The following is a 27,751-nucleotide window of genomic DNA, read 5'->3' on the forward strand; positions in this document are numbered from 1 at the left end:
GGAGCGCGGCCGGCCCCCCGGCGCTTGCAGAGAGCCAGATGGGGGTGGGGTGGCGGCCCCCGCGGCTCCCCGCCGAGGCCAGGCGATGCCGCCGGGCCGCTGATGCACCGCTGGAGCGCCGGCCCGCTGCGCCTCGGCTGCCGTACCAGCAGCGGCAGCACAAGACCCTCCGAACGAGCGACTGCCTTCACGCGCCGGCCGGGCCGGGCCGGGGCTGAGTGGGCGGGGCGGCAAGAGGCGCGAAGGCCCCGCTGCCACACCTCCCTCTGTTCGTCCTCCCCGTCAGGCACCGCCTCCTCCTCTCCTTCTCCTGCACCTCCTCCGCCGCCTGACGAGGGGACGGGGGTGGCAGTCGCTGAGAGGCGGCAGCGGGGGGTCGGTGAGGTAGGAGACAGCCTGCGAGGCTCCGCCGGTCCGGGCTGCTTCTCGTCCTCTTTCTCCTGCGCGCAGAGCGCTGAGAACCGGCCATGGTGAAGGTGTCGTTCAACTCCGCGTTGGCGCAGAAGGAGGCTGCGAAGAAGGAGGAGGAGAACAGCCAGGTGCTGATCCTGCCGCCGGACAGCAAGGTGAGGGCGGCGGGGGGACCGAGGCGCCGGGGCCGGCCCGGCTGGTGTTGGTACCGGGCGCTCTGCTCCGCTCCGCTCCGCGGGGCCGCCCGGGGAGGGGAGCGCGGCGGAGACTGTGCTGCTCTTTGTACGCCCCTTGCCCGCGGCGGCGAACCGCGGGCGGGCCAGCGGGGAAAGCTGCGCTGCGGTGCGCCCCGCTCGGCTCACGCTTCTAAAATGGCTGACAAGGAACGAGCTTTGCAGCTCCGCTTCTCCCGACTCTGGGGATCTCTGTGGTAGTTCGGGTTAAATTTTTTTTGTTGTTGTTGTTAGCTCCGACAGCGCATGGACCGCGGCCAACTCGGGTTTTAGGGCCGGCTGCCCCAAGCCCGGCTGCCCGCCCGCAACCTCAGCCCCCTCGCGGTGCTCGGCTCGGCGATGAGGGCTGGTTTGCGTGGAGAAGGCGCATCGTGCCTGGTCTTACCACCGCGTGCGATCCCCCCCGGCCGCACGGCTCAGTCCGACGGGCTGCGAGCTTGCTCCCGGGCCCCAAGTGCTTCGGAGCGAGGGAGCGCTTGGCCAGGGTGAAGCTGGGGGTTTGGCCGTGCTTGTGCCGCAGCGTGTTCGCAGAGCCTAGTGGTTGTGCGATACCGAGAACTTCGCCTCGGAACTTGCGCTGGCTTAAATAAAGGAACAAAGAGCTGCATCCCCCCGCCCCAAAACAGCACCTAAACTCCAGGCGCTGCTTTCGCCTCCCCTCTGCAAACAGCAACAAAGCACAAAACAGCAGCAGCTTTTAAAGTTTTTGAAGTGCAAAAATGCCTAGAATATAAAGGGGTTTGGTTGCAGTTTTTATGCTCTGATAATCAAAACTACTCCTTAATTAGGAGTAGTGTACTTTGCTTTAAGCTCTTTGAAAAGTGAATGAAAACTTAAAAAATGGCCAGTTGCACATAAACAGCATGTCTTGATGTTTTCATTTGCTTTCACAATTTCTTGTGCATCAGGCCTGTAAATTACCAGATTTGCTCTGCAAAAGGAACAGTGTTTATTAATTTCCTAAATCTTCATGATGAACTTCTACCTAGGAAGACAATTTGTAGTATGAAGTTGTGCCCTCGTGCAGGTTTTTCTGTGATTTTTATGGGGCCAGGTTCTTCACCTGCAGAATCCGTTTTCATTTCAAGGCCAAGGGGAACCACCAAGGTGTTTTTAGTGACATCTTCCTGGTACAGCAAGTGGTTAAATTTCACACTTCTGCTGAACATACTGCACTTACAAATAAAACTCTGACCAAAGTATTTAAGTGAGACTTAATAAAACAGTGTGCCACAACAGATTGGACAGTATTGTTACTCAAATTGCCTGCAATTATGGGAAATCTGTTAAGTGCTCCCTGTTCATAGCAGGAGTGCCATTCTCTAGAAAGTCATGGCTTCCCTGAGCCCAGATTGAGCTGTAGAGTTCCTGACCCCAAGTTTGGTGGTCAGTTTAACACCAAGCACGTAAGGGAGAAACAAGCTACATTTTTCAGAACATGGGGTTTTCATACTATCTGGGAATCCAGACCTGCCCTGGATGATGTTTGTTTCCAGACAGCCTACCAAATTGGTCTTGTTTTTCCTACTGCTAAACAAACAAAATACATCTGGCTAATTGTACGCTAGGGAACAAATCCTGCTGACCCTGTCCAGATACTGATGGAAGCATGTCATTTGAATATGATTTCCTTAACGCAGAGCTGTAAATTTTTGCAGCTGAGGATGAGGTACAGGATCTGCCTTAACTTTGCCCAGATCTCAGTACTGCTTTCCTTGCCTAGAAATGAGACTTGTAAACATTTATTAACCAGGTCAGGAGGTGGTCTGGTCTCACGGTAGCTACTTAAAAGTTCTTGTACTGTTGTCAGGGGATGAACGTGCCTTAACAAAGCTTAAACCAGACCTAAAATAGAATGCTAGGAGTGGACGCTCAGCACAGATGAAAATTCGAAAAGCAGATGAATGCTCTAAGGGACATCGAGTCTTTGACATTCTCCTTGACACATTTCTGTCTTTTCTCTGTGGAACTGCAGACCCACACCTACCAGTTTGCAAAATTCTCTTGACTAAGGTTTTTTTTAGATTATGTGTTTTGGAGCATAAATAAAAGTATATCTGAGTACAGTAGTGTCATCTGTAGTTCAGTAAAAAAGGCTGTGCAATCCATGCAGGATTAACAATAGTGAAACAAATTATGTCATGTAGCTCTAGAGTTATACGGTTCTTCAACTCTGGTAGTTTATTCTCAGATCTTGGGGGGAAGAAAAAGGAACTGAGTGCCCTTGTAAAACTTGATACCTTTGAGGTAAGTGCAAGATACGCTCTTTGGACTTTACCTTCTCTAATATAATTGCATTAGAAACAGATCTTGCCTCTGCCGCTCCACAACTTCAGCTGCCTATGCAGTTCTTTGGAGGAAAGGGGAAAAATAAACTGCATCTGACAGATGTATTATTCATATCACTTCATTGCTGGAAAAGTAAGGTTTGAAGGCAGTGTGGAAATGTATATTGGAAGAGTGAATTCTAGTGGATTGAAAAAGTCACATCTCCAAAACAGCATATATGGGACGTTTGTTTTTTCCCTCTCCTACATTGTTTCTGTAGGAAAATAAATAGATTTGGATTGCAACTGTAAACATGAAAAATATAACAACATTTTATGAAGCTTTCCTTTATGAAGACAGTCCTGTGAGGCATTCTGGACTGGAGGAAAGGGAAAACCGTAAGAGTGGAAGAGGATCAGCAGAATTGTACATTCAGAGTTTTATTATCAAAAACTTACCAAAGATTTGAGCAAGAGATCTTAGTAAACCAGTTGATACTAGTGAAAACAGAAAAATGCTCTGAAATGTCCAGAAAATAAAAATTAATGGAACGAGCTTTTGAGCTAGTTCTTTGACTGTCTCTTTCTGCTACTTTTCCCAGCACCATGTCTTGAAGACTGCAACTCTGCCATCACAGAATTAGTCTCAAATACATTATCTTCCAAGGACTTATTAAAGAGTGCTTGCAGCCAAAATATGCTGATGAATGTAGCATAGAAATACTCTGATCTTGCCAAAATTTGCACAGTAACCTCTGATGCAGATACTAATAGGAAATAAATTAGGGAAGGTAAGAGAAGAAGATGCAAGAAGAGCAGAGGATGTGTCATGGGAAAACAGCTTAAAAAAAGCTTTTGCAGAAGGCAATGGTCTTATGCACTGGAGTATGTTACTTTAAGAGGTGTTTAAAAATCAAGAGTGCTAATCCTGTCTCTGCATAAATCATCAGTATTACATGGTGTGTTGTGAAAGCATCTCCATACTTACTGTAGGCAGCCATTAAAACTCACTCACTGACGTTGGGATGGTAGTTCTATGCCACAGTTCTTGGCCAAAATACAGAATACTCTTAGTGAAGGTTCTCAGGCCACATTTAATTTTCCACTTTGCTCATTGTCTTTACAGTAGGGTATTTTATGACCCAGTTTCCCAACAAACAAACAATATGTGGTATTTTAACATTTCTCCCTACAATAGATCTTTGGAGAGCCAAAGATGGTTCTGAGCATAGTTGAAATCATCAGACATTTTGCAGAGTCCATTCAATAGATTAAACCCTCCTTGAAGATCTTTGTGCCCTCTATAGCTCTCAGGCTGTTGCTCCCTTCTGTGTTTGGAGTAGGTGGCAACATTTTGAAACTATATTTTTTCCTTGGGGCGCTCAGTGCAGTGCATCTTTACCGCATACAGCTTTGGGCAGGGAAGCTTCGGATTCACCCGTATGTACTGGAGCTGACCTTTGGATAACTCTATCTGCAGAGAGTTCAATGTGAAAGTGTAAATATTAAGAATTTTAAAAGCAGAGCTTTTTGCATTTATTCCTTATGAGAACATTATTACTCCAACCTTTAAAATTAATCTTTTTTTTTCACTTTAGCTTAGTCTTTCCTGAAGTGTACTAAAACAGGCATTTTTAACAGAGTGAGGGGATCCACCTGGGAAATATGTTGAGCAACTGATAAGCACTATTTTGCTATGCAGAAAACTCCTTAGATTTTATGTAATTGGTATTAGATGTTTCTGAAATAAGGATGTTAACTTTACAGTTTATATATAAGTACTATATAACATATTTCTATGTTACAGATGTTAGTACACACATAAATAAATAGTCATTTCCTTATTAGTTTGCTGTCAGAAAAGCAGTGGAATGTGTCTGTAGTTAAATGGTTAAGGGTTGGGGTTTTTTTGGGTTTTGTTTCTTTTTTTCTTGGAGGAGCTTCCTTATTCCCTTTATAGGCTTCCTGTAGCCAAATTTTCTATAGACCTTTCACCAGTCACCATTGGGGAAAGAGCAGTCTTTGTATTTTCATGTATTTTCTGTGATGCAGCTAGGTCATTAAACTAACCAGCTTCTGCTATATGTCAGAACATTGTGGATTATTTAAAGGAGGACCAGAAGTAAAAAATCCTAACAAACTGAATTCTCTCCCCCTTCTCCTTCCAGACGTTGCTAAGATTTTAATGGAAACCCATCAAACCAGAGATGAAAAAACCTTCCAGTTTCAGGCACAAGGATACCCAGGGTTCTGTTCCTTCATTTGACTTTTTACATACCTGCAAACATAAATTAGGGTAAATTGAGTTTATTGAACAAAATTTGTGTTGTTAATGAGGAACTCTTCATAAGAAAAGAAGCCTTGTGGTTGATGTCATTGCCTGCATCTCCTTTTACATGGTGAATCTGTGCTACTGGTTAAGTAGTACAGCTTCCTGATAATAAAGGTAACTGTGATCTTGAGATATTTGGCTCTTAGAACTATTCCTTAGAGGTTGCCAGCCATTGAGAGATACTAAAAAACAAGATCTTTAAAGGTTTGTGGTGCTCCTCTGACAATCTCTTGCTATTTTTAAGTGAGTTTTGGAATTTAGGATTAGAAGCTAAGAAGTTCAAAAAGTGATCTGGAAGAGCTTGTGCCATCCCCCATCCCCCCAGCAATGGAAATGAACCTGTAGGACAGAGGAGTTCTGTCAGTGCTCTGTATCTCACTTCCTTTTCTGTTTCTCATAACTTCCTGACCTGAATAACAAATACAAAGCCTTGGTTGAGAAATACAACTATTTCCCAGAAGAATGATATTTAATACTAGACCTTTGTGATAACTGCTGCGTCAGTTATTTGTATCATTTGTGTTTTTGGCTGACTGAGCAGGAGCTGATGGCTGTACCTTACAGCTCCTGTGAATTCAGTGCAGGGATGGCTATAGAGACAACACAAATACTTTATGCAGTTCTAAATAGTTTCTCTTTCCAGATTAACAAAGATTGACTTGGCTGAGGCCCATTGCCCTAAAAATGCATTTGGAGAACTTTTTTTCCCCTTAACATTGTCATGTGGAAAAGTCTGTAATTAGATGAAGCTTTATATAGTGCGATATTTAGAAAAACTACCCTGCACTGTAATGTTATAGTAAATGCCATAATTAATCCTCTTATGTTCACTCCTGTCTTTCTGTATTGCAATACTCTTGTCTTTCTGATAAGCTCCAAGAAACTAGTTTGGATATTAACATTGTGTAGTAGTGTGAAGAATACCCCTTAAGTGGCTGTTGGAACCAAAGTTCTATTCAGTGGGAAAGCTCAAATTAAATTAATTAATTTCTGAAGATGTGGGTCAAAATGAAATGCTGAGCTTTTCTGTGAAAAACATTTGAAAGAAAATTTTCTTGGAATCAACAGTATTTTCAAGGGAAATAATTTAGACTTCTTCCATTATAATGAATATTTAATCCAAAATATGAACATCTATTTCAAGAAAAGTTTAATTTCAAAATATAATGTGTATATGTTGTTTTCCTGTTAAGTGTTTTAGTGAAACATTTGCAGTTGCCAGTGTAATCTAGCAGTTTTGTTTTTACATACTCAAATTATATTTTTTGTTATTTGCATGGGTTTTTTCCCTTTTTTTTCTTATCAGCATTTTAATAAATGTTGATGCTAAAGGTCTTTTGGGGACAGTATGACAATGGTAAGCATACTTACCTCCAGTAATGTTTTCAGTTAATTCTTCTGCAGTTGCAGTTTTGGAATGTTTGTTGGCATTATACATATTTTCTATCCAGTAGCCACTAGCTACAGGCACCAAATAGCTTGCATACAAAGAAAATAGTCTTCTCTATGACTCTCAGGAAATATCTTCAAAAGCAAATACTGCATTTTTAAGTCCTAGTAATTTTAAATGTTCTCTATTCTGTGCTTCCAAAAACATTATGACATATTTAAAACATAACTACAGCTGGGATAAGTAATTATGTTTTGTTAGCTGTTGCACAGATTCCTTTTTTTTCCCCTGTTTTTTCTCCCCATCCCCCCTTATGCTGACAAAGGTTAGTATTATCTGCTTTTACTCTCCTGATCTGTATGTATAATACAACATTCATTTTCTTACTATTTATGTACTGCTTTTTATCCTCAGTGGAAATTACTTTGAATCTACAGATGAAAAGCATGCTAATTTATAAAACTCGGATATCTGTCCTAATTTTACAGATGTGGTAAACCAAAGGAATGAGATAATTAATGAGATTAAGCTCTGCAGTGAAGTCAGAAATGGTTTTGTGGCAGACATGACGTGGCCTAAGTAGAGTTTGGACAACAATGGACATACAGAGAAACGTAGGTCCTTTCTGAGTGATCCAAGTGTCATCTACAAGCAAAATTCACCATCAAAAACTGGCAAAGTAATATTTGCCCAACAGTTATTTTAGAGATTGTGGAAAAAATAAATTGATATCTGGATTGTCCTTTCCGTATAATAGTGTCAGTATGTGTATACAAATATTTTTATAAGGTTTATATATTATTAAGTATGTGAGATATATATACATACACACACATAAAAATAAAACCTACAGGCATTTTAAGAGTAGAGTTCCTTGAATGCAAATCCTGGGTTAATTTGTGGTTATCTTCTTTCTGGGGTTCAGCAAACAGCTGCTTTTGATGGCAGCTTTCTGCTCCTTTGAGGGTAGAATGAAACAGTGGAATGACTATGGAAAAAGAATATGCTGGGGAGATCATAACTGAGAGGAGTCTGTGATCTCTGGGGTGGATCTCATAGTTGCTGAATCATCAAGGCCTATTTATCTATTTATTTATTTATTTATTTTAAAGTAAAGTCTACATAGAAATAGAAAACCCTTGCACTTATGCATTTGAAAATGCAGTACCCTGTGCACGGTGGGAGGCCAAACACAACCTTTTGAGATTGCTGCAGAGGGTGATGAGTTATCTTGCCTAGAGTTTGAGTTTTGTGAAGTTCCCTTGGTGAGATGTTTGAACAGTGGCCAGGATCTGTGATTCTGCAGGGTGTGATGTAGCCAGGTGCTCAGCACTGGAGTGTATGCTCCACCTCAGGCTTTGAATAGTCTAACTGCAGTGAAGCCCTTTAGTTGGTTACAACAGTTTTTCCTAGAAAGAGGGCATAATTAAATATAAGCCTTTCAAGATCAGCTCTTCTGTGCTGATACTCGTAAGTGCTACAATTGAATGCTGTTCTGTATTTGCATGTAAAATGGTTTCCACTCAGAGAACTCTGCTTGCCGTACAGGTATTAATTCACTGATATATGTATTAGCAGGGTATATTTATTTGAAGATGGGGCTCCCATTCAGAAGAACACCAACAGGCTACAGTAATGGGCTGAACAAAATCTCTGAGTTTCAGAAATAAGAAATGCAAATGCAGAGTCCTCTACCTGGAGCAGACTCGTTCTCTCCATCAGGACAGGCAGGGGACCACCTGGCTGGGAAGCTTGAGAAAGACCCAGGACTTCTGGTAGACCATCAACTGGGCACAAGTCATTGGCATCTTTGAAGGCTGAGAGCTTTCTGATGCAAAAAAGACAGTCACAAACTGGTGCGAGTCCAGAAGGGGCCACCACGATGGACAGAGGGTCGAGCGTATGCCCTGTGAGGAGTGGCCAAGGGAATGGGACTTGTTCAACCTGGAGATGAAACTGCTGCAGGGGGGATGTCACAGCAACCTCCCAACACTTGGGGAGGTGACTGAAAAAACAGTGGTCATATAATTGAAAAAGGAGAGCCTCTAACTGGTGTAAGCAAAATATTTTTCAGTCTGAGGAGAACTGAATGCTTCTGAGGAGGTTACCCATAGAAACTTTGAAGTGTCAGCCTAGGAGGTTTTCAGATCTTGGCTGGACAAGAGCTCTGAGCAACCTGCACGGGCTTCAGAGTCCACCCTCCTTTGGAGGAAGAGGCTGGACTACGAACCTCACAAGTGGTTTCTGTGATGCTGGATTCTGCTTTTAAGAGAAACTGAGACACAGCATTTGTAACTTGCTTGAGATGACATACCATCTGTGGCTGAACTGGGAATAGAGTTATTAAATTCTGAGGCTCAGTGGCGCATATGTGCATGCTAATGAGATCTCTTGGGTGAAAGAGCCAGTGCCGCTTGGGAAAATAGCCTTGAGAGAAATCTAGGTTAAATCCACATGGTGTTCTATCATACTGATGTCTGAGATTCAGGCAGTTGTAGGAAAAAGCAGAGAAATTTCAGATAAAAGAAGTGAGCAGGATAAGGAAGAGACAGGAACTGGAACAATCAAGGTCAAAGAGATAATTTAGTATTGATCCATTTTAAGTGCAGTAGGAGCCTTCTAAGTTCCTGTTTTCAAACATTGATTAATTCAGGATAAAGATGAGAGCAATACTGCATTAAAGTTATAGATTGATTTAGTGTAGTTTTTATAAGAACAGGAGAATGTAAGTCAGTTGTAAGTCAAAGAATGCAAGTGGGGAAAGGGTTGGTTTTTGCGATGTTTAAAAATGAAGTGTTTTTCAGAATTGGACAGTTTAATGAAATGCTGTGTTTGACATGCTGTAACCGTAAAGAGTGTAGTGATTTTGTTTTCTGAAAGCAAAATGTATTCTGAAAAATGTCCCATATGACCTCTTTGGTTTGAGGGTTTTTGTTTAAAATAAATAAACATCCCTCAGGCACCTCTTGCCAGATATGTGTGCAAGCTTTCACCTGCATGCTTTGGTCTATGACTTGCAAACTTGCACCAGAACTCTTTTTTTAAAATACTTGAGAAAAATAGGTATTGAATGCAGAACAAATTTCCAGCATCCTAGTTAATGAAAATGTATAGATAAATTCAGCAACATTATTATATCGTATAAATAAATGTGACTTCCACCACCTCTTCATTAGCCAAGCTTATGAAAACTCTTTATAATCAGTATGGGGCAGTGGCAATTGTGGATTTCTCTGACTGTCAGTGGCACAAGAACTTTTGTGTTCAGCATCCAGACACTTAAAGACAAGACATTTTCCAAATGTAGGTTTTGTTGAAGTTTCATATGGGGGGTGGGGAAATGGCAGAAGAATGATAAAACCCCAAAGCAAAGAAAATTAAGTATATGGGGAGCTTTATTGCTTGTCTAGCACAGACACAGCAGTCCTGAAGGGTATTTTTTCTTTAATGAAGCCAGTGGTTAAGGTTGTTTATTAATCCTTACCCTGTATGGTGTGAGTGTTACTTAAAAACTGTAGATGTGTGTCACAGAATGGTTGGCATTGGAAGTGGCCTCTGGAGGTCACCTGCCCACCCCCCCACCCCCCTCTAGCAGGGCCACTTGGAGCTGGTTGCTTGGGACCATCTTCGGTCCTATCAGCTTCTGAATATCTCCGAGGGTGAAGACTCCACAAACTCCCTGGGTGAGTGTGGTAACATTTGAGCATTTGTGTAACACTCAATGTTGTGTGTGAGCATTTGGTAACACTCACAGTAAAAAAAGTGTTTCCTCATGTTCAGAAGGAGTGTAAGGGGGTATTAAAATCCTGTTGTTCTAATCTCTGTACAGAAAAAAAAGAGGGCAGTCCTGGCCCCTGAGCATTTATAGTAAAGAGGCACAGGAATGCTGGCTGGTGCAGCAGGTCAAAGTACAGAGCACTTCTGTGGCCACAGCCCAGCTCCTCTTCACCAGAGCATAGCACACTGATGTGGTGAATGGTTTATCTTGTGGCAGTGATGAAGGGAGGAAAGGGAAACAAGGTGTGCCCAGTTACTCAGCACATGGCAGAGACTGGAGAACTCTGCTTTGGGGTTGGGAAAGATACAAGAGGCATAGACACAGGACAAGGAGGAAGTTATAGGAAGACTTGAAACCACTAGGTTTGGTGGCAAGAGAAGGAAGTTGGTGGATCTTAGAACTGGACAGAGAAGAGGAACAATCTAGGGGAACACAGTTTGAAAAAAACAGTAAAATACAGTGTGTGTGGTTGGTTGTACAGTCATTGTAGACAGCCTGGTTCAAGGATGTAGCCAAAAGTTGTGCATGTGCATGAAGAAAGTCCTTGCCTGGTCTACAGGGACAGAACTTTCAGGCCATTTAAGTGTGTCACACACACTCTGCCTTCCTTCCCCTCCCCCTACCACTTTCTAGTTTGTGTAAGACCAAAGCTAACAATGACCACTCTTAGCGCTACTCCAAAGTTTAACCAAAGCAGCAGTATAAATAGTTACAGGTTTCTTCCTTCTTTACCCATCCTCTTTAATTGTTGGCTACCATCAAGTTTTGCAGTCTCTTTTCTCAGAAATGAAGGCAGTGTTTAGGTAAATCAGGATAACTCAGTTGCACGATTACTCTTCAGGACACATTTCTTTGGTTGTCCCTCTATCACATGGCTGTGGGTGAACTGCTGATTCATGTCCTTTACATTCACTTTACAGTTGTAATTTTCCTTTACTTCCTGCAGAGAAATTGAACTCTTCATTTTCCACCATGTTTCTCTCTGGTTTTATTTCCTCCTCCCCTTCTCTTGCCTGCATTCTGATTTTTGTTCTCCCTTCACCTCTGTCTTTCCCAATACATGCAGCTGCAGCTCCGTTCCAACCCATCAGCGCTGATTCCCCTTCTAAGACGATTTTGAGCTGGCTGCTGCTTATACTAATGTTTTTATTCTGTTATGGTTATGATGTTTGAACCATGAAATGAGTCATTTGACAGACACCTCATTTTTCATAAAACTCCCCCATCATTTGATGAAAAGTAGCATTCAAGTAATATGAAAATGACCTTGGACTTTGAACTTGGTAAAGCTCTTGGAATGTACTTTCTTCTCACTTCAGGATATTCTAGTGCTATAATACAGATTTTGTATTTACAATATTATTTCAAAGACCATATACAGATACTAGAAATACAGGAAGAGGTTAATAGTATGAACTGCCTAATAGGTAATTCTAATTAATATCGTTGGTTTTCCAGGCTACGTGACTACAGCAAACAGCAATAGAACTAAGGTCTGGTTTTCATGCTATTCTTCAAACAGAGAGCCTTTGGCCAGATGGACAAGTCCCTGTCCATTGTGACAGAGGAGGAACTGGCAGTGCTGCCACAGAAGGGTTGCAGTGTTCAGATCTCAACTGCACATAAACAAGCATAGCTTGTTTGCCAGATAAGCGAGAAATCTCTGAACCATCTATTGTATATAGAGTGTTTTTTTCCAAATGGCAAATTAAAAGATCATTATACTTAAAATTTAAATTTGATTTTATTAGTAAGCATAAAATTACTGCTTGAGAGGCAGATCACTACTATGGCCTTCCAGATTTGCGTCATCTGCCAAGTGAGGAGTCTTGCAAAAGCCCGCCTTAATTTCCCATCTGCAACAAGTAATAAATAGAATACCAGGCTTAGAGCAGTCTTCAGGCAGGAATGCCATCAAAGGAATGCAGAGCTCTTCCATAATTAAGTTCATTTTAAATGGACTGTCTTTTGTACAGATGTCAGATTTACAAGTCAGGAGGCGAGCCTGACCAACAGCACTCAGTTTATACAGCCATTGGGCAATATTTTCTTTCAAGACTTTCATTAAAAAACACTTTTAGGGAGTCATCATTAACTTCCCTTTTCCTGTTCCGCTAATTAAAGCTGCAGTTGGTCAATATTTGGCTTTAGGAAGCTCAGTCCGTTCCACTGTATTCTGACAATCCATGTGAGCTAAGTGGCACACAAAGGACCTCAAAAGAAAACTGAACAGCTTCCAGGCAGTTTTACCCACATTAACTGTAAGCTTTTATATGTGTGTTTATATATATATATATATATATATATATATACATATATATATATTAAAAAAAAGATGTTATTCTCACATGCATAATTATGAACATTTTGTGTATTATGCTGTAGCCAGCATAATCACTATGTAATAGTGATACTCTGCATCTGGTTTCTCTGTGGATCAAAGACTGTGTGTTGGTTCTCAAAGACATTTCCCCCTCACAAAATTATTTTTATTGCTATCGTATCTATTTTTAAATTTGAGACATTATCTTTTGCATAGCTGTTCAGCAATCATACAGTATTCTGGACTTCCCACAGCATATTATCCATCATATCTTGTTTAGGTGGATTCTTACCTGATTCATAATTGGTTTTTTATCATATTATTGATGTGTCCTTAATTTCTGCAAAGGAACAAGGTCTGATAATCTCACTCATTTTAATATGAACTAGACATATGCCTTGTAAGTTTTTAGACTGCTTTACTTTTACAATGTTAAAACAATTATATTCCACTATGTAGAAAAAGCCACAAGGGGAAAATCTAAGTAATTACCAAGTCTAATTATATATATTTGTGGCTCAGTATTGGTGCTTCTTAGAATAAATTTGTCATACTACCCCAAACATGAATTTGGTCATTCTGAAATTCAGAATTTATTTAACAAAGAAAAAAGTAGCATTAAAATTGAACTGCAAAGAGCAAGAGCGTATATGGCCAGTAGCCATTAATAACTGCTAATGTTTGCATGTTTAAGGGGGTATTAACTTTTTTTTCTTTTAAATTACTGCAGAACACTTAATGCTAATTATCTTAAAGGTGTTCTTGCGAAGAACTCTCTATAGTTGAGTAGTTCTTTGGTAAATAGTTTATGGTATCATCTGTACATCTGCAAAGTGTTTAATGGTTTCAGCAACAAGACAGAGCAGCTTGACATTACCTACTGTGGTCATTGATGAAGGGATCTGTACTGAAAACTGCAGTAACTTCCTTGTGAGAAGACTCTAGATATGAATCTTGCTAGTCTCAAATAGTACAGAATTTAATACTTCTGATTTTCTATCTGCAGGAAAATTGTTCCTGCAGAGCTTGAAGCTACTGAGTTTGGGAAGTTCTGAACCATTTAATTTTAACACTGTAGTATTTAGTGATCAAGTGGCAGAGAGATGCTTCTGTTTCATGTCTCGTCCATGGGAAATAGGCTAATCAAATGTTTTCCAATTAGAACAATCAGCTCATCAAGGGAAACAAGCCAGTTTTGGGCTTGCATCCAGTTTCTCCTAAGGCATTTTGCATCAGAAAAGATGAGTTCTGTGGCATCATCTTAAGACTGAGGATTCAGGAGGGAGCTGAAAGTACACAGGGCAGGGATGAAGCAGAAGAGGGGAAAGAAAAGGACCATAACAGTAATGATTAATTATTGCTGCTTACGAAAGTAGTGAGGCATATTTTTAGAGGTCAGTCTTCACCTCAAGTACATGAGGCTTTCTTTTGTCAGATTCCTCTGTCAGTGGAAAGCTGGCCTAGAGAAAAATTAGCCAGTGAGGCTGCAATGTCACGTTGCGCTCTATGGCAGTTGTAACCATGTGGGGAGAAGTGCTAATTCAGCACTGTCCCTCTTACTGGGAATCTGCTTTCACTTAATGTGTTTTCTTTCAGAACATGAGTTACCTGGAAGGAGGGTGAGCATCCATTGCACTTTGTTCTCTTGCAGTGCAGAGCGTCAGATTTATGTAGCAAGGGACAGATTATTCTTTTGGGTCAATACAGCCCAAACTAAGCTATCATGGCAACAATACAAAAGCTTAGAGAGCTTAGCCATGGTGCAGCTACTAATATGAGTATAATTTAGCTTCAGTAGGTTATTTATAATATTTTAATTTAAGCTGGTCTTAAACTACTTGATAATATACTTAGTTTTCAGATTAGGAAATCAATCCTATGTTCTCTTTCAGTAGCATAAAATGTTTTCAGTGTTGTCAGTTTTAGTTTTTCTCTGTAATGAGGTGCTGTGCTCTTATGCATTCTCCTAAGCAAGAGCCTAAACTGGGCTTGAACTCTTGTTCTAAATTCCATGGACTGTTTTCAGTAGGCTGGAGACAAATCAGTGCAATAGGCAATTACAAATACAAAATAGATTGACGTGCCACCGCTAGGGATTCTTTCAGAGATAATAATGATAACATTTAGCTGCTGGTAAAGGATAAGAGAGTTGTATTAAACCTGTTGTTTACACCTGTCATCTTATATATCAAAGCAAAATTATTTACATTGGAATTCTGATAAACTTCTCCTTCAGGTTTCTTCTGGCGTGGTGAAATGTAAAAGTTACCTTGTTTTTCCGATTATTTTTGGCCTCTGTAAAATTAATCTATCATTAATCCCAATTTCCAGGTAGGTGCTCACACTGTGTATGCCTTCTGCACCATTTCCCAAATCCATGTTTGTTAGTGTTTCTGAACTTACAAAATAATGTAAAAATGGAAAAGGCAGTTATTCCGCTAGTGGATAATTCTACTTGGAGATAAAAAAGGTGTGTGGGATAAAAGCAGTACTGAGAAAGAATAAAGATAATCTTTATACTCAGTTTTAGGGAATATTTTGATGTTGTATCCCACAGTCAGTTTGCTATCCCTTTTTCTGACATTAACTTACAATGGTTTAAATGACAGCTATTTTAAAAAGTTTCAGTGGAGTGTCCTTTAAACTTTGAAGTATCTAGGGAAATAGTTACCTAATGATACAGGGCAACATAAAAATCCTTGATTTACCTGATTTAGATTTATAATTGAGATGATTTATAGAAGAATCCACAGTGACTCTCAACCTGACCTGAGAGTTAATTAGATTAGCATGGGTATTATGTCCTGTTCTCAGTCTTTGCAAACAACCAGGTTAAAAATCAGGCAGCTAGAAATCCTGTAATTTTTACACTGAATTCCTTAAATAATTAGTAATGTAAAACCTATAAAGAGTTGTTACTTGTCTTTACATTCTCCCTTTTCAGTCAACAGCAAATGTTTTCTTGCCAATCTCACTTTGTCTTGTAATGTATCCCAGAAATGTTGGTTGGAAGTGGCCTCTGGAAGTCATCTACTCCAGCCTCCCTTTAGAAACAGGATGGTTGCCAAGCAAGATTAGCCATGGCTTTCTCTGGTTGAGTCTTGAAAACCTCCAAAGATGGAGATTTCACAATCTGATTTACTGCAGTAGTTAGCAAGGTAACGTAAAACAAAATCTGTGAAATATCTTCAGTTTGACTCTAAATATTTCTTAATCAGATTTTGGCAGCCATTGCTTGGCAAAGAAGCTGCATTGCCACTTCGGTATAAAAGATAATTGCAGTGTACTGTAAAGGTGGGTTTCACATCACTTAGTTTTAGCTGCATATGAATTAGGTATCTAATTTGTTAACCAAGGAATTTCCCTCTATAATCAGTGAAAAGAAGTAAGTACCTCCCACTTCTTCCTCTCTAGGATAGCTGGGATGAGTCATTCTTAGGAAGTGCCACCTTCTCCCACCATTTACAGGAGGGGTCCTCTCTCCATTTGGTGTCCTCAGATAAGGGGAATTACTTCCTAACTGGAGCAAGACAGCATGACATGGTCATGCTACATTCACAACTTTGTTCAAGTGGGAAATCATCCAAATTAGCAAATACTGCAAAAAACCCAAAACCATGAGACAGAACGCTGACTAACAACCATAGCTAAGCCTTCTCAAGCTCATACTCTTCCTCAGTTTTCTGGTTTGATGTTTTTTATTCATTCGGTCATAATGGTTTTGCCCTGATCATCATTCTATGCTACTGTTTTTTGGTTGCAAAGATGTAATGAATTTCTTTGTATTTATTTGAATTCAGATATTTTCCCAGGATTATCATGGCTTGGAACAGGGTGAATCAAAGTTGGATTTTATTTTTTTTCTTTTTTTCTTTGGGTGTGAGTTATGCAGACACTTGGAGGAGAAAAGAGCATTGTAATGTGGCTGATAGAGGAAAGATTTTGCAAGCAGCAGTTTATTGCTTAGGATGCCTATGGGGACTGCATGGTTATGCAAACTATTGCCCCAAAGGGGAAACGTCCTGTCATTCCTTTGGTATTACACAAACAGAAGATAGAGGCATGGCAAATGCTGTCTTAGAGCAGAAAGCTTCTTTAACAACAGCTTACAAAGCATGTTTTTTTCATTCCCATTTTTACCATTCTGCCAGCCGAGCTGTGGTAAAGCCTCTTTCGACCTGACGGAACAACATAGGAAAGGATGTATTCTGCTGCTCTTATTACTTTTGATATTTTGTTGGTTCTTCAGGTTAATTTAAATTGCATATACTGAGGTAAAAAAGAATCTGACCTTTCTGAATTGACTTCCTCACTCTGCTGTTGTTGCGTGGAGGTTGCCTGAGAATGGATATTTTTCTGTCTACGGTCTGTGAAATAGCTGGCTCACTGTGTGTTATTAGGTATCTGGGGAGATTTTGTTTTATTTTTCTCTTTAGTCTGCTGATTTAGTCATAATAGCATTAAAAGTGACTGATAGTACAAGTTTTACTAAACCTCAACTCAAATAGACCTCTTTTAAACTTTGCCAAATACAATAAATTTCCAAACAATTTTGATAAAGTACATACAGCCTTTTCTGGTGGATGCAGTGTTTGTACTTGCTGGGCCTGAAGCATCTGCTCTCATACCTATCTTGGGAACAGTGTGTTGAAGGTCCCTCTCTGATACCTTGCAGGACCCTGAGGATGCTGTGCCTGTTGGGCAGAGGAGGGCCTGGTGCTGGTGCATGTGCTTTGGATTGGCCTTTATGCTGGCTGGTGTGATCCTGGGTGGTGCCTATCTGTACAAATATTTTGCATTCCAGGTAAGTCACATACTTGTAATGAGAGGGTTGTGTTTTCCTCTGTGGAAAGTAGAGTAACAGACTGTTTTTCTGCATTACATTTAGAAGAGGAGCAGCAGACTAACCAAAGGAACAAAATCTTTTTTCTCTTTCCAAAACTTCAGCTTTTCTAAAGGCCAGGGATAAGGCCTGCTCTGAAGTTACCAATCAGCAGAGGAGGGTGGAAGTGAAGCTGACAAATAAAAGGGAGCAGCTTTTTTGAAAACCTTACTTTGCAGAGAAAAGATTGTATCTAAATAGGACTTGGGTTTGTGAACCCCAGTGGTGTCCCAGATTTTCATCTGCTCTCATTCCTCTTTTGCAGTGCCAAATGTTGGAGGTGGTTTAACCCCTTGAAAGCCTTTGTTTGATCCCAGGTTTCCTAACACATGTGGTACTGCTAATGCACAGGAAAGGGACTGCTTGTCAAAGCAATACAGTGACTCTCCTCTTTCCTAGCCTCCACAGGGAAAAGAAATATGGGCCCTGCAGGGGACTTGGGAAAATCGCAGTCAGCATGGTTAAACATGCTCTGTCAAGTTGAATCTGCGCTGACAAGATTAGATCTCTAACAAAATGTATTTTCCGTCTTCTAACAAATGGCACTGCTGCAAGAGGAGCCCTGTGAAGGCAGTGGTTCCAGGGAAATGGAGCATTTACCTAAAACACAGGAGATCTGAGTTAAACATTGTCTCCCTTGCAGGCAGTTGCCAGTGGGCAGTGCTGGATGTGCTGGGCTGTTGCCCGAGTGGTGGGAGCACACCCTCCCTGCTTCAGAAACTGCTGGGATTGCAAGATCATAGAGTCAGAAAGGGAGAGTGTAAGCAAAACATGAATCCCTCTAGCCCACTGGTAGTGCACATAAGATAGAAATTCTTGTTCTTGTCCCTAATACCAGGATGGTTGTTTTTTCCCCGTTTTAGTAGCTGCTGTCTGGAAGGCAAAGTGATTAAACTTGAGAAATTCTAGCTGAATTTGCAGTTTGTAGTCTCTTTGGCTATCACATTAACCAAATTTACAGAGGAGCAGTGGTGTTGCAAATGATGCCTAAACAGCATAGTGTATCTTGGTGGATTAAGAAGCTGAGTAGCTGAAGGTGTGCTGCATTTCTAATGCACTGGGCTGCTCCACCTTTCACACGCCAGTAAGATGAAATTGAAAGTGCTGTTTAATTCAAACCTGTGGTACTTGTCTGTGAGTCAGATCTGGGTTGAAGGAAGCACTCAGGAATTGAGCTAACATTGCACTGAAGACATGTTTTTAATGCAAAACTTTTAATTGATGGCATGTGCATATGCATAAGTTGCATATTTCTAAAACTGTCTGGCCTATAATTTTGGTATATGACTTCCTCTGACTCAGGACTTTATGTTACACTTCTCTTAGACAACTTGCCATGTGTACTGTGACAGAAAGACACAAATTGGTTGTTTTAATTTCTTTTTATTACCGTTTTGTCTTTTAAAATTGTTAAAAAATTATTTTGGAAACTTTCTTCCAAAACTTTTGAAGTCTTGTAAAACTAAGCAACTTCACAGTATAATTGAGATTGGAAGAAAAGTCTTGAAGTAATCTGGTTCAACCCTCTGCTGCAAGCAGGACTAAATTTAGAGTTAGACTTGCTTTTTAAAGGTGATTTGGATGACCAGTTTTAAATTGTACAGTTAGATCATAATTTAATAATATGGATATAGATGTAGGAACTTCATTGTCTTTCTAAAAACACATGTAAGACTAGATTTTAAGAACCTGCTTATGGGATCCTGTTTTCCTTGAATTCAAGGGAAGAACTCTGTTTGGATTGAGTACAATCAAAGTTTTAGCCATGGTCCCGTTGTAGATAGCAACTGGCTCCTACTTTGGTGTACGAATCAAATTAAAAGGAAAAAATCTCATTTACTCCAACAAGTTTTTTTTCTCCTCAGTGCTTTGAATATATTAATTTTAATCTTCTAGGTTACTGATGCTTTTGTTGCTGGGTTGTTAACTATTTTTAGCAGGGTGATGTGTATTTCTGCGGAATAAAGTACATTGAAGATGGCTTAAGTTTACCTGAGGCTGGGGCAGAGGCTCAGCGTGCTCACTACCACACGATTGAGCAAAATATTCAGATCCTGGAGGAAGAAGATGTTGAGTTTATCAGTGTGCCGGTCCCTGAATTTGCTGATAGTGATCCTGCTGATATAGTCCATGACTTCCACCGGGTAAGAAGTATTTCTGAAGAAGTTTAAAGCATTTAAAACTTGAAAAATGTTGCCCCTCAGTCATCCTGATAAATGTACTCCCTAATTATTGTGGTTGGGGAAAATGAAGGGTGGAGGAGGCAGCAGAAATATTTTGATCAGCAGCAGGCTACAAGCAATTATTAACTGGGCATACAAAGTACAGCATTATTCAATCATCATGAGGTAGTATCTAAACCATCATTTGTTTTAAGAATGGGAAAAGTCCTAGACCTATTTCCTTTCTTTAGTATGAGAAAGTAAAGAGAATATACTTCTTGCTTGGTGAAGTTCACTGGGCCAGAATTTGACCAACTGCTGTGGTTCCAAGGGAAGTTTGGAAAGGGCTGTCATAGCTTTGAGGTCAGCTTGCAGGGGCTGATTGCATCTCATGTCATGAGGTGTGTTCAAGCACCCCCAGAGGTGCTCTCTTAGCATTGCTCAAAACCCCGAAGCAGCAGCAGAAAGGGAAGGAAATGACAAGTTGACCGACCGTGGAAGAGGGCTCATTTTCCAGATGCCACAGGAAGCCTAGCCAAAGTTTGATTTCTTTGTGCACCACAGGCTACTATGATTCCTAGAGGCACTGAACTAGAGTATCAAAGCACTTTTAGCTTTTCTTCCTTTTTTGAAGAAATAACTTTGATTGATAGGAATCATGGTAATAAATTTTTGTTAAGGCAGTTGACAGGCCTACAGCTCTTAGTATTAACAGCAGCTGTGAAACAATTAGAAGCCCTCCTTTTCTGTATCCACATGATTGGAGCTGATACATGGCAATGAAATATACACCTGGTTTTCAGGAAGCTAAATTTCTGTGAACATTTGAAGACTTTGCCAAACAGCTTTTTTAGCAAGGCTGAAAAAGAAGAATAGGGAAGTGTCCTATTTTTTTTCTAATGCAAACTTCCAAGTTTAAAGTTTTTCAGGCAAAACAAGCACTATCTATCAAATATTCATAACCAGATTTAGAGGAAAACATTGCTTGCTCGAGCTATGTAATTAAAAGTATTTCTGAATATATTTAGGGAGCATCTGTTAAGAGTTAGCACAAAGACTCTAAAGAGGGAAAACTGGAAAATAAAAAAAAAAAGCAGCATCCAAGAAGTGAATAAGAACAATATAATACTAGAAATTTACTTTTTGATTCCGTAAGATAAAGGCCTTGCTGTTATGGTCATTTGCCATAGGTACAACACTTGCTTCCATGTAATGAGATTAGTTGCACCTATGACTGCTGTCCTGTACTATTTTGACTGTTGGGCTCTTGGTGCTCAGTATTTTATATACATCCCCAGCCTCAGAGCTTTCAGCAGCTAGATATAATGTCTTCTTTAGCAAGAACAGGTGCAGTGAAACACAGCGCAGTGAACAGAGCTACAGGATTCATCAGGATAATTCCCTCAGCTTTTTATCAAATAATGGCAAAAATTGCTGTTCAGGTACTGTATAAAGTTAATAATTCATTAACCCATCAAGTCAGCTGTGTTTTTGAAAATAAAAGGACTGTTGATACATTATCTGTAATGGTATTTTTTTCTATCTGTGTTTTGTTCACAACGGCACCGTTAGACTATAACAAAATATAAAAGCAGGGAGATTGGAGCAAGGCTTTTGCCCTGTTGTTTCAAAATACAGGCACTAGCAATAAATAAATACTAGACTTATTTCTGTAACAGTTCAGATACACTTTTGTAGTTTCATTGCTGTAGTGCATTTGAGCTACTCGTCGCCTGCTGCCTTGCCCAAATCCCTGTTGTAGATACAAACTCTCATCGAGGCTGTCTTATAATTGTGCATTTACCTACTCTCAGATTGGAGTTGTTGGACAGACTCTATAGTGAACAAAACAATAATTTGAAGAACTGCACGCGACAATAGTATTTCAACAAGATCTGTACGTCAATATTTTGATGTTCTTGTTATTTTGATTAAAATAAATATTTCTCAACAGAGACTCACTGCCTATCTTGACCTTAGCCTGGATAAGTGCTATGTGATTCCTCTGAACACTTCAGTTGTTATGCCACCCAAAAATTTCCTGGAGCTGCTCATCAATATCAAGGTATAGTTATAAGTTAGTAATATAAGTAATTTGTTCTTAAGACAGGAAAAAAGTAGATGTTTTCCTTTTTATTTTTTCCTTCTGCAGAACTCTGACATTTGCACAAGGCTCATATGTTAAAAAGTTAACTGTTCACTAGAGATCTTTGCAAAGAGAAAAAGAGTCTATAACCTACTAGTTAATGATCTGCAATCGTGAAGGAATTATTAATTCAGAGGAAGGCAAACAAATGTGATTTTATTTTTTGATGCTGTAAATTTGGCTGACAAAATTGTGTAAATGTGGTATACCTGGATTATTTGATAGTAATATTTGTATTTTTTAATTTACAATCTATTGTGACTAAAATTTCTGCAGAGCATGTATGTGCTGGACTAAGACTGGTTAGATGAGAGGAATGAAGCAGATGACTGGGAAATCCTTTTAACATGGGCCTTGTTTAAAGAACTGGTCCCTAGGATTGGTCCCTACTTTGATCCAGTGGCTTGAGGGTGATGTACGTGAGGCATATTGGATCTCCTGTGTATGCACAGGGAAATTGGATGTGGCAAATAAGTGTGATGGAAATTCATGAGACTTCCAGCAGCCTTAAGATGCATCTTCCTGTTTGCAGGGAGGTTTTGTAGGAGTGATCAGGATGTGGGTTGTATGATTAGCAAAGCCAGTCTAAGCAAGAGGCCGTACTCCTGGTTCTGTGAGCACTAGACCTTCAGAACAAGATTTGTTGTCCTTAAAAACAAAGACCATATGAAAGGCTGGACTTACAGTGCTGCTGCTGCCTCACTTGTCACCATCAAAGGGACACACTGTTCTGATAGTCGTGGTAACAGGGTGAAACATAATGGCCTGTGAAATTAGGGAGGCCAAAGCAGATAATCTAATGGGGTTTCTTACTAACTTAATATGAATTTTTCTTTGTTTTTTTAACTTTTACGTATGTATACTTTTAATGCAAATTTAAATAGTATTTACCTTGGTTTTGAGCCTTCTGGTTTCTTCACAGAACAGCAGAGCAGTTCAGATGGGGAAGAGAGCTGATTAACTTGTGTCTTAAGATTTGGGGAGAGTGTTTTAAATTTTATTTTACTGGGCTTTTTAAATTTAGAACTGTTACATCATCTTTGGGTTTACATCTTTCAAAAAAGGCTTTGGAATTAGGACTCCAGGAACCATTTTAGCCGTTTCTGAGTAGTTTGTATAAATAAATAAATTCCATGTGAAAAATTACTTCACAAGTAAGTCCTCTGCTGCTTTTTTGCTGCCTATTTTGAGATTGGCTATTTAACCACACTTTCATTTCCTGTATGTAAGGACAATGTGGTGTCTGTAAAACTCAGTGACCCCGTATTTTTTTTTACTTTCTCTTAGTTTCCTAGTTTGTCTTTAGTACCAAATCAAATATGCTTGGTTTACCAGGCATCATGCATTTAACTGAAAATCTGTGCAAAAGCAAACTGTTTTGATCAGTGTCCCCAACAATGAGTGCCCTAATTTTATGAGACATCTGTTTAATTCTCATTGTATTAACAAAAAGCTGTGGGCATTAGATGTCGCAGAAAATCAGGCTAAGTGTTTTGTAACTGAAATTTGGGAAACTACGCTGCCGATGCGCAAAGTGAGCAAAAACTGTCCTGCAGTGACACTGGTTGCACTAGGAAAAAATGTATGAAATTGATGTGCTAGTTTCATTAAAATGAGCTGTGACTACATGCAGAGGGCATTTTATGAAAATGGAGGTTCTCTGGGCTGGTTTGTTTTTTAAGAAAAGCTGTAATTTTAGCTTTCAGAGCCACATTTCTATATATTGATACAGTTTGCTTGAATGTGCAGACATGAAAGGCCTGCTTTCTTTGGGAAACGAGGCTGAAACCCAGGTATATTTGCTCATCCACCTTGTTCCCGTTGTTGAGCCAACTGGCTAATTTTAACCGTACACGACGCACAGGATGTCTCAAAGATAACAATATTTGCGGCTGTGCTGGATCCCAGTGCTGGATAATTGCTTCTGTGGTAGCTGGGCAGAGGAGATTCCTGCACTGAGCTTCCTCTCCTCCTGGTTTGGGACATGGTTGGGGGAGTCCTTTGATTTGGAGGGCATGAGCCCAGGAGTCTCCCTCCAGGCTGTCCCCCAAGTCTTCAGCACTGCTGCACACTCTGCCAGTGCCCTGTGCTGCTGCTTTGCTCTGGAGCTCCCTTAGGGCTCTCTCCTGAAAGTCGAGAGACCAGGAGTTAAGATACAGGAATTTACAGTGATTTAATTATTAAAAAATAATGAGGGGGATAATTTGGGGGAATGACATTTTCTAAGCTCTTATTTAAAGAAAAAAAATTGCTGTTGTTTTCCTCAATGTGTGCTGAAGAAAATATTTGTAATTTAAAGTGAATTTTATGCAGTCCTTTATTTACTGAGGAGAATAGCATTTAATGATGTTCTCAACATGTCACTGGGGCTGACAAGATATTCTTGTTTTGCAGTGGAAATTTCAAATTGTTTATTGTCAATAAAACATAGAACCATCTTTTGCCACAGAAGCTGAATATGTTTTCACAATAAGCAGTCACTCTATTTTTAGAAAGCAAGGCACACCTTCTCTAGTGCTATAAATTAGAACCACTCTAACAGGATTTCTTAAATGAAATAATATTTTTAAAATTTGATGATTAGTTACCAGTGGTAGTATTAAGAAATTGGCTGGTAGCTAAGTCTGTGCATCTTCAGCTGTGTACAGTGAGCTATGCACAGAGCAGGATTCCTCCATCATTTTATCTGATGCAAAATAACACTGAAGGGATTAGGAAAGGCTTGAGAAGCCTTTGCGTGTCGTCATGGCTCTTCCCTTTTTTAGTGTATTGCCATGAAACACCTGATATATCACCATGCCTTTCTAATACCTTTCCAAATAAACAATTCTGGGAGTCACCATAATAACTTACGTGGCTAGATGGTCTCATCTAGGGTTTGGCTTGAGAATTGTGACCCATGCTATGAATAAGTTCAAGGCTTCCCAACCCCATGGACTGCAGCTGGAGTACACCATAGCTGGGCTGCTTCGTCAGCAAGTGTCTCTCTGTGTAGATCATGCTTCTGCCAGCTCCTACCTAGGAGTCATTCCCACTGAGGTCTGTTGGGCCGTTACATATTAACTGAAAACTTTGGATGATAAGTGCAGGACTGATCTGTGACAATAGGCACACCTGGAAAAAGACCTGCCCGAAGGCTGATGTCACTGTGGCAGGAGGGCGGTGGATGTATGCATCGATGGAAGTTTTGTGACTTTTTTGAATATAATCATTATGTATTTCTGTAGTGTAGTGAAGCTTGCACATTTAGAATAAAATTGCATGGGTAATAGATCTTTTGAAAGAATTCAAAGAAGATATGTCACAACCATGTTAAAGAAAAACATTACAAAGTGTTTCTTGTGTACTTAAACCATGAAGAGATGGATTTTGACAGAGCTGTTATATTTTTGTTCAACAGGCTGGAACATACTTGCCTCAGTCCTATTTGATTCATGAACAGATGATCGTTACTGATCGCATTGAAAATGTGGATCAGCTGGGATTCTTTATTTACCGCCTCTGCCGTGGCAAGGAAACCTATAAACTACAGCGCAAAGAAGCCATGAAAGGTGAGTGTTCCTCCTGCAGTCTTGTGTGTTGGCAAAATGTTCGGTGATGTTTGAGTTCAGTAAGTAGGCTTGATTTTGTTGAAAGGAGTGACTCTAATTAAAGCAAGGGTTGCTTATTGCAGTAATTGCTATGTGGGACTAAGTACAGCTGATATTTTCTTGTGTAGGTATGGAAATAAGTCACTTCATTGCACAAAAGTGCTCAAGGCTCCAGTGAGCCAGGGGTGCCAAAATGTACATGTGCGCACAGGCTTGTTTTCTGGAGTTCAGCCTTTCATTCATACTCTTCTTTAATCTTGTTTCTTGACCCACCCCCACCCAAAATCAAAGAAAGACCCTCTAGTATGTGAGAAGCTATAGCCTTGTAGTCCAAGTACAGAATTGCAGGTTTTTCCTGTCATTAAAAATTGTTCCATGGTTTCCTGTTTGCACCAGTGAAATGTGAATAAGAGTTATCTTCACAGGAAAATTGTAGTGGTTGGTACTTCTTCATGGAAAATGTTTGTAAAACATTATTTGGAAGAGTCTTAACAAGCTATTAAATATTGCCTTAAAATTTGCATTTAAATGTTACTCAGATTTACTTTTTGGTTGTTTTTTCTGCTATTTGATTGTTTGGGGTTTTTTTGGTTGCTGTTGTTGTTAGTGAGTGTGTGGTGGGCAGGTGTACACCAAAGCAGTTTGATTGCTTTAGTCATATTGTTGGACCTGACTGCTTGGGAAAACAAGGAGAAGAAATATATTTTATGAAAACAATTTAGAAAAACATTTGAAAATGAAAAGGTCTTCATAGCAAAAGCTCAGTATGTTTATTCTGTAGTAATAAATGATGAGCATAGGTTGACAGTGAGCATTGTTTTGGCTAAAATTTAGTTAAATTCTTTGTACAATTCCAAGATAATGTTTAAATACTACAAGTCCACTCTTTTTTGCCTATAGCTGTTTATTCCTTTGCTGTTCCCTCTCTCACATTCCCACAAGCATTTTTACAGATGCAGAGAGAGGGAGATTGGGAACTGATCTGAGTTTAAAACTAACCAGGGTAGGATTTGGGCAGGTTGGGTACTGCAGTTTGGTTCACCACACCTTCAGGATTGTTGCTTGCTTATTGATTGTCTACATCTGAATGTGTGCCAGTGTGTGTTTCTCTGAGGGGTGGGTTGAAAGGGGATAGTTCAGTTTCTGGTGACATCTTATCATAGCAAATGTTAAACCATTATATCTCTGATGTACCTCACGCCCTCTTCTGTTTCCCCTCTGTTGTTCTTTACTAATACAACAGGAATTCAGAAGCGTGAAGCCGCCAATTGCCGAAAGATTCGACACTTTGAGAACAGGTTTGCTATGGAAACGCTCATCTGTGAACAGTAATGAGGAATATTACTGTTACAGGAGACTTAAAAATTACAGTATGACCCCACCCTTTGTATTGTGTGCAGTGATTATTTTTTAAAATCTTCTTTTATGTAAGTAGTGGACAGAGCTTTCTTGCTGAACACCTTCCATACTTTTCATCTCATGATACATGTAAAATCAATATGTTTTAGTTTTTTCCTTATTTTCAGGTGTGGTGTTCTTATATTTGAATAGCAATTGTATAAAGACTTAGTTGCTAGTACATTTCACGTGATGAATCTTGAATACTAGGAAGAGGAGGAAGTCTTTGAAATATCCACCAGTTTTTAAATAAGTAAAATTGAAAAGAATTATTAATGTACAAATGGACTGCAAGAGCTACTTCTAACTGTAATATTACCTGCTATATAGTTTGTTACAGCATATAGACAAACCTGTATTTGACTCTCCCTAACCAAGTGCAATTTGTTTTTGTTTTAAAATATTGTCATATTTACCTTTTTAGATTGATTTCTGACTTGATGTTTTGAAATGGCAAGTGTTTGCTGTAACAATCTTTTAGAAAATTAAGAAGTAACTTATGTTACTAACTTGTATATAATCCATGTATGTGCAATGGAAAATAAACCTTATAAACCTGTTTGTCTAAAAGCCTTGTGGTTTTTTCTGCTATTATTGGGGTGTTTTTTTAGAGGAGGGGACTACAATTAAAATTAATGCTTTTTACTTGAAGTGCTGTTTGTAAAGATAGAATAGGTGATGGCTAAGAAATTAAATACGAAAAGAGAAGCATGTTTTTCTGTTCCTATTTCATTTAAAGGTAATATTGTGCTGCTTGCCTAAATTCTGGGTTGGTATTTTCACAATACATATGATCAGAATGGAGACCCAAAGCTGACTTAGCATTTTGTTCATGTCTG

General features: G+C 39.8%; 1 protein-coding gene across 1 annotated transcript; it reads left to right on the forward strand.

Moving 5' to 3' along the window:
- The first annotated feature begins 292 nt into the window (after positions 1-292).
- Positions 293-27,482, forward strand: ITM2B (integral membrane protein 2B). The gene is made up of 6 exons (XM_008929101.3): positions 293-566; positions 17,410-17,538; positions 19,554-19,760; positions 21,733-21,843; positions 25,325-25,475; positions 26,758-27,482. The coding sequence occupies exons 1-6, from the start codon at positions 468-470 to the stop codon at positions 26,844-26,846; spliced, it is 786 nt and encodes a 261-aa protein (XP_008927349.1). The 5' UTR covers positions 293-467; the 3' UTR covers positions 26,847-27,482.
- The last annotated feature ends 269 nt before the right edge of the window (positions 27,483-27,751 follow it).

The sequence above is a fragment of the Manacus vitellinus genome, unplaced genomic scaffold (genome assembly GCF_001715985.3).
Source record: "Manacus vitellinus isolate BGI_N305 unplaced genomic scaffold, ASM171598v3 scaffold_2_pilon, whole genome shotgun sequence".
NCBI classification, from domain to species: domain Eukaryota; kingdom Metazoa; phylum Chordata; class Aves; order Passeriformes; family Pipridae; genus Manacus; species Manacus vitellinus.

Coding starts and splice junctions, on each gene's coding strand:
- ITM2B (XM_008929101.3), top strand. CDS start 468: ATGGTGAAGGTGTCGTTCAACTCCGCGTTGGCGCAGAAGGAGGCTGCG. Junction 567..17,409: donor TCCTGCCGCCGGACAGCAAG/GTGAGGGCGGCG, acceptor GATACCTTGCAG/GACCCTGAGGATGCTGTGCC. Junction 25,476..26,757: donor GCGCAAAGAAGCCATGAAAG/GTGAGTGTTCCT, acceptor CTAATACAACAG/GAATTCAGAAGCGTGAAGCC.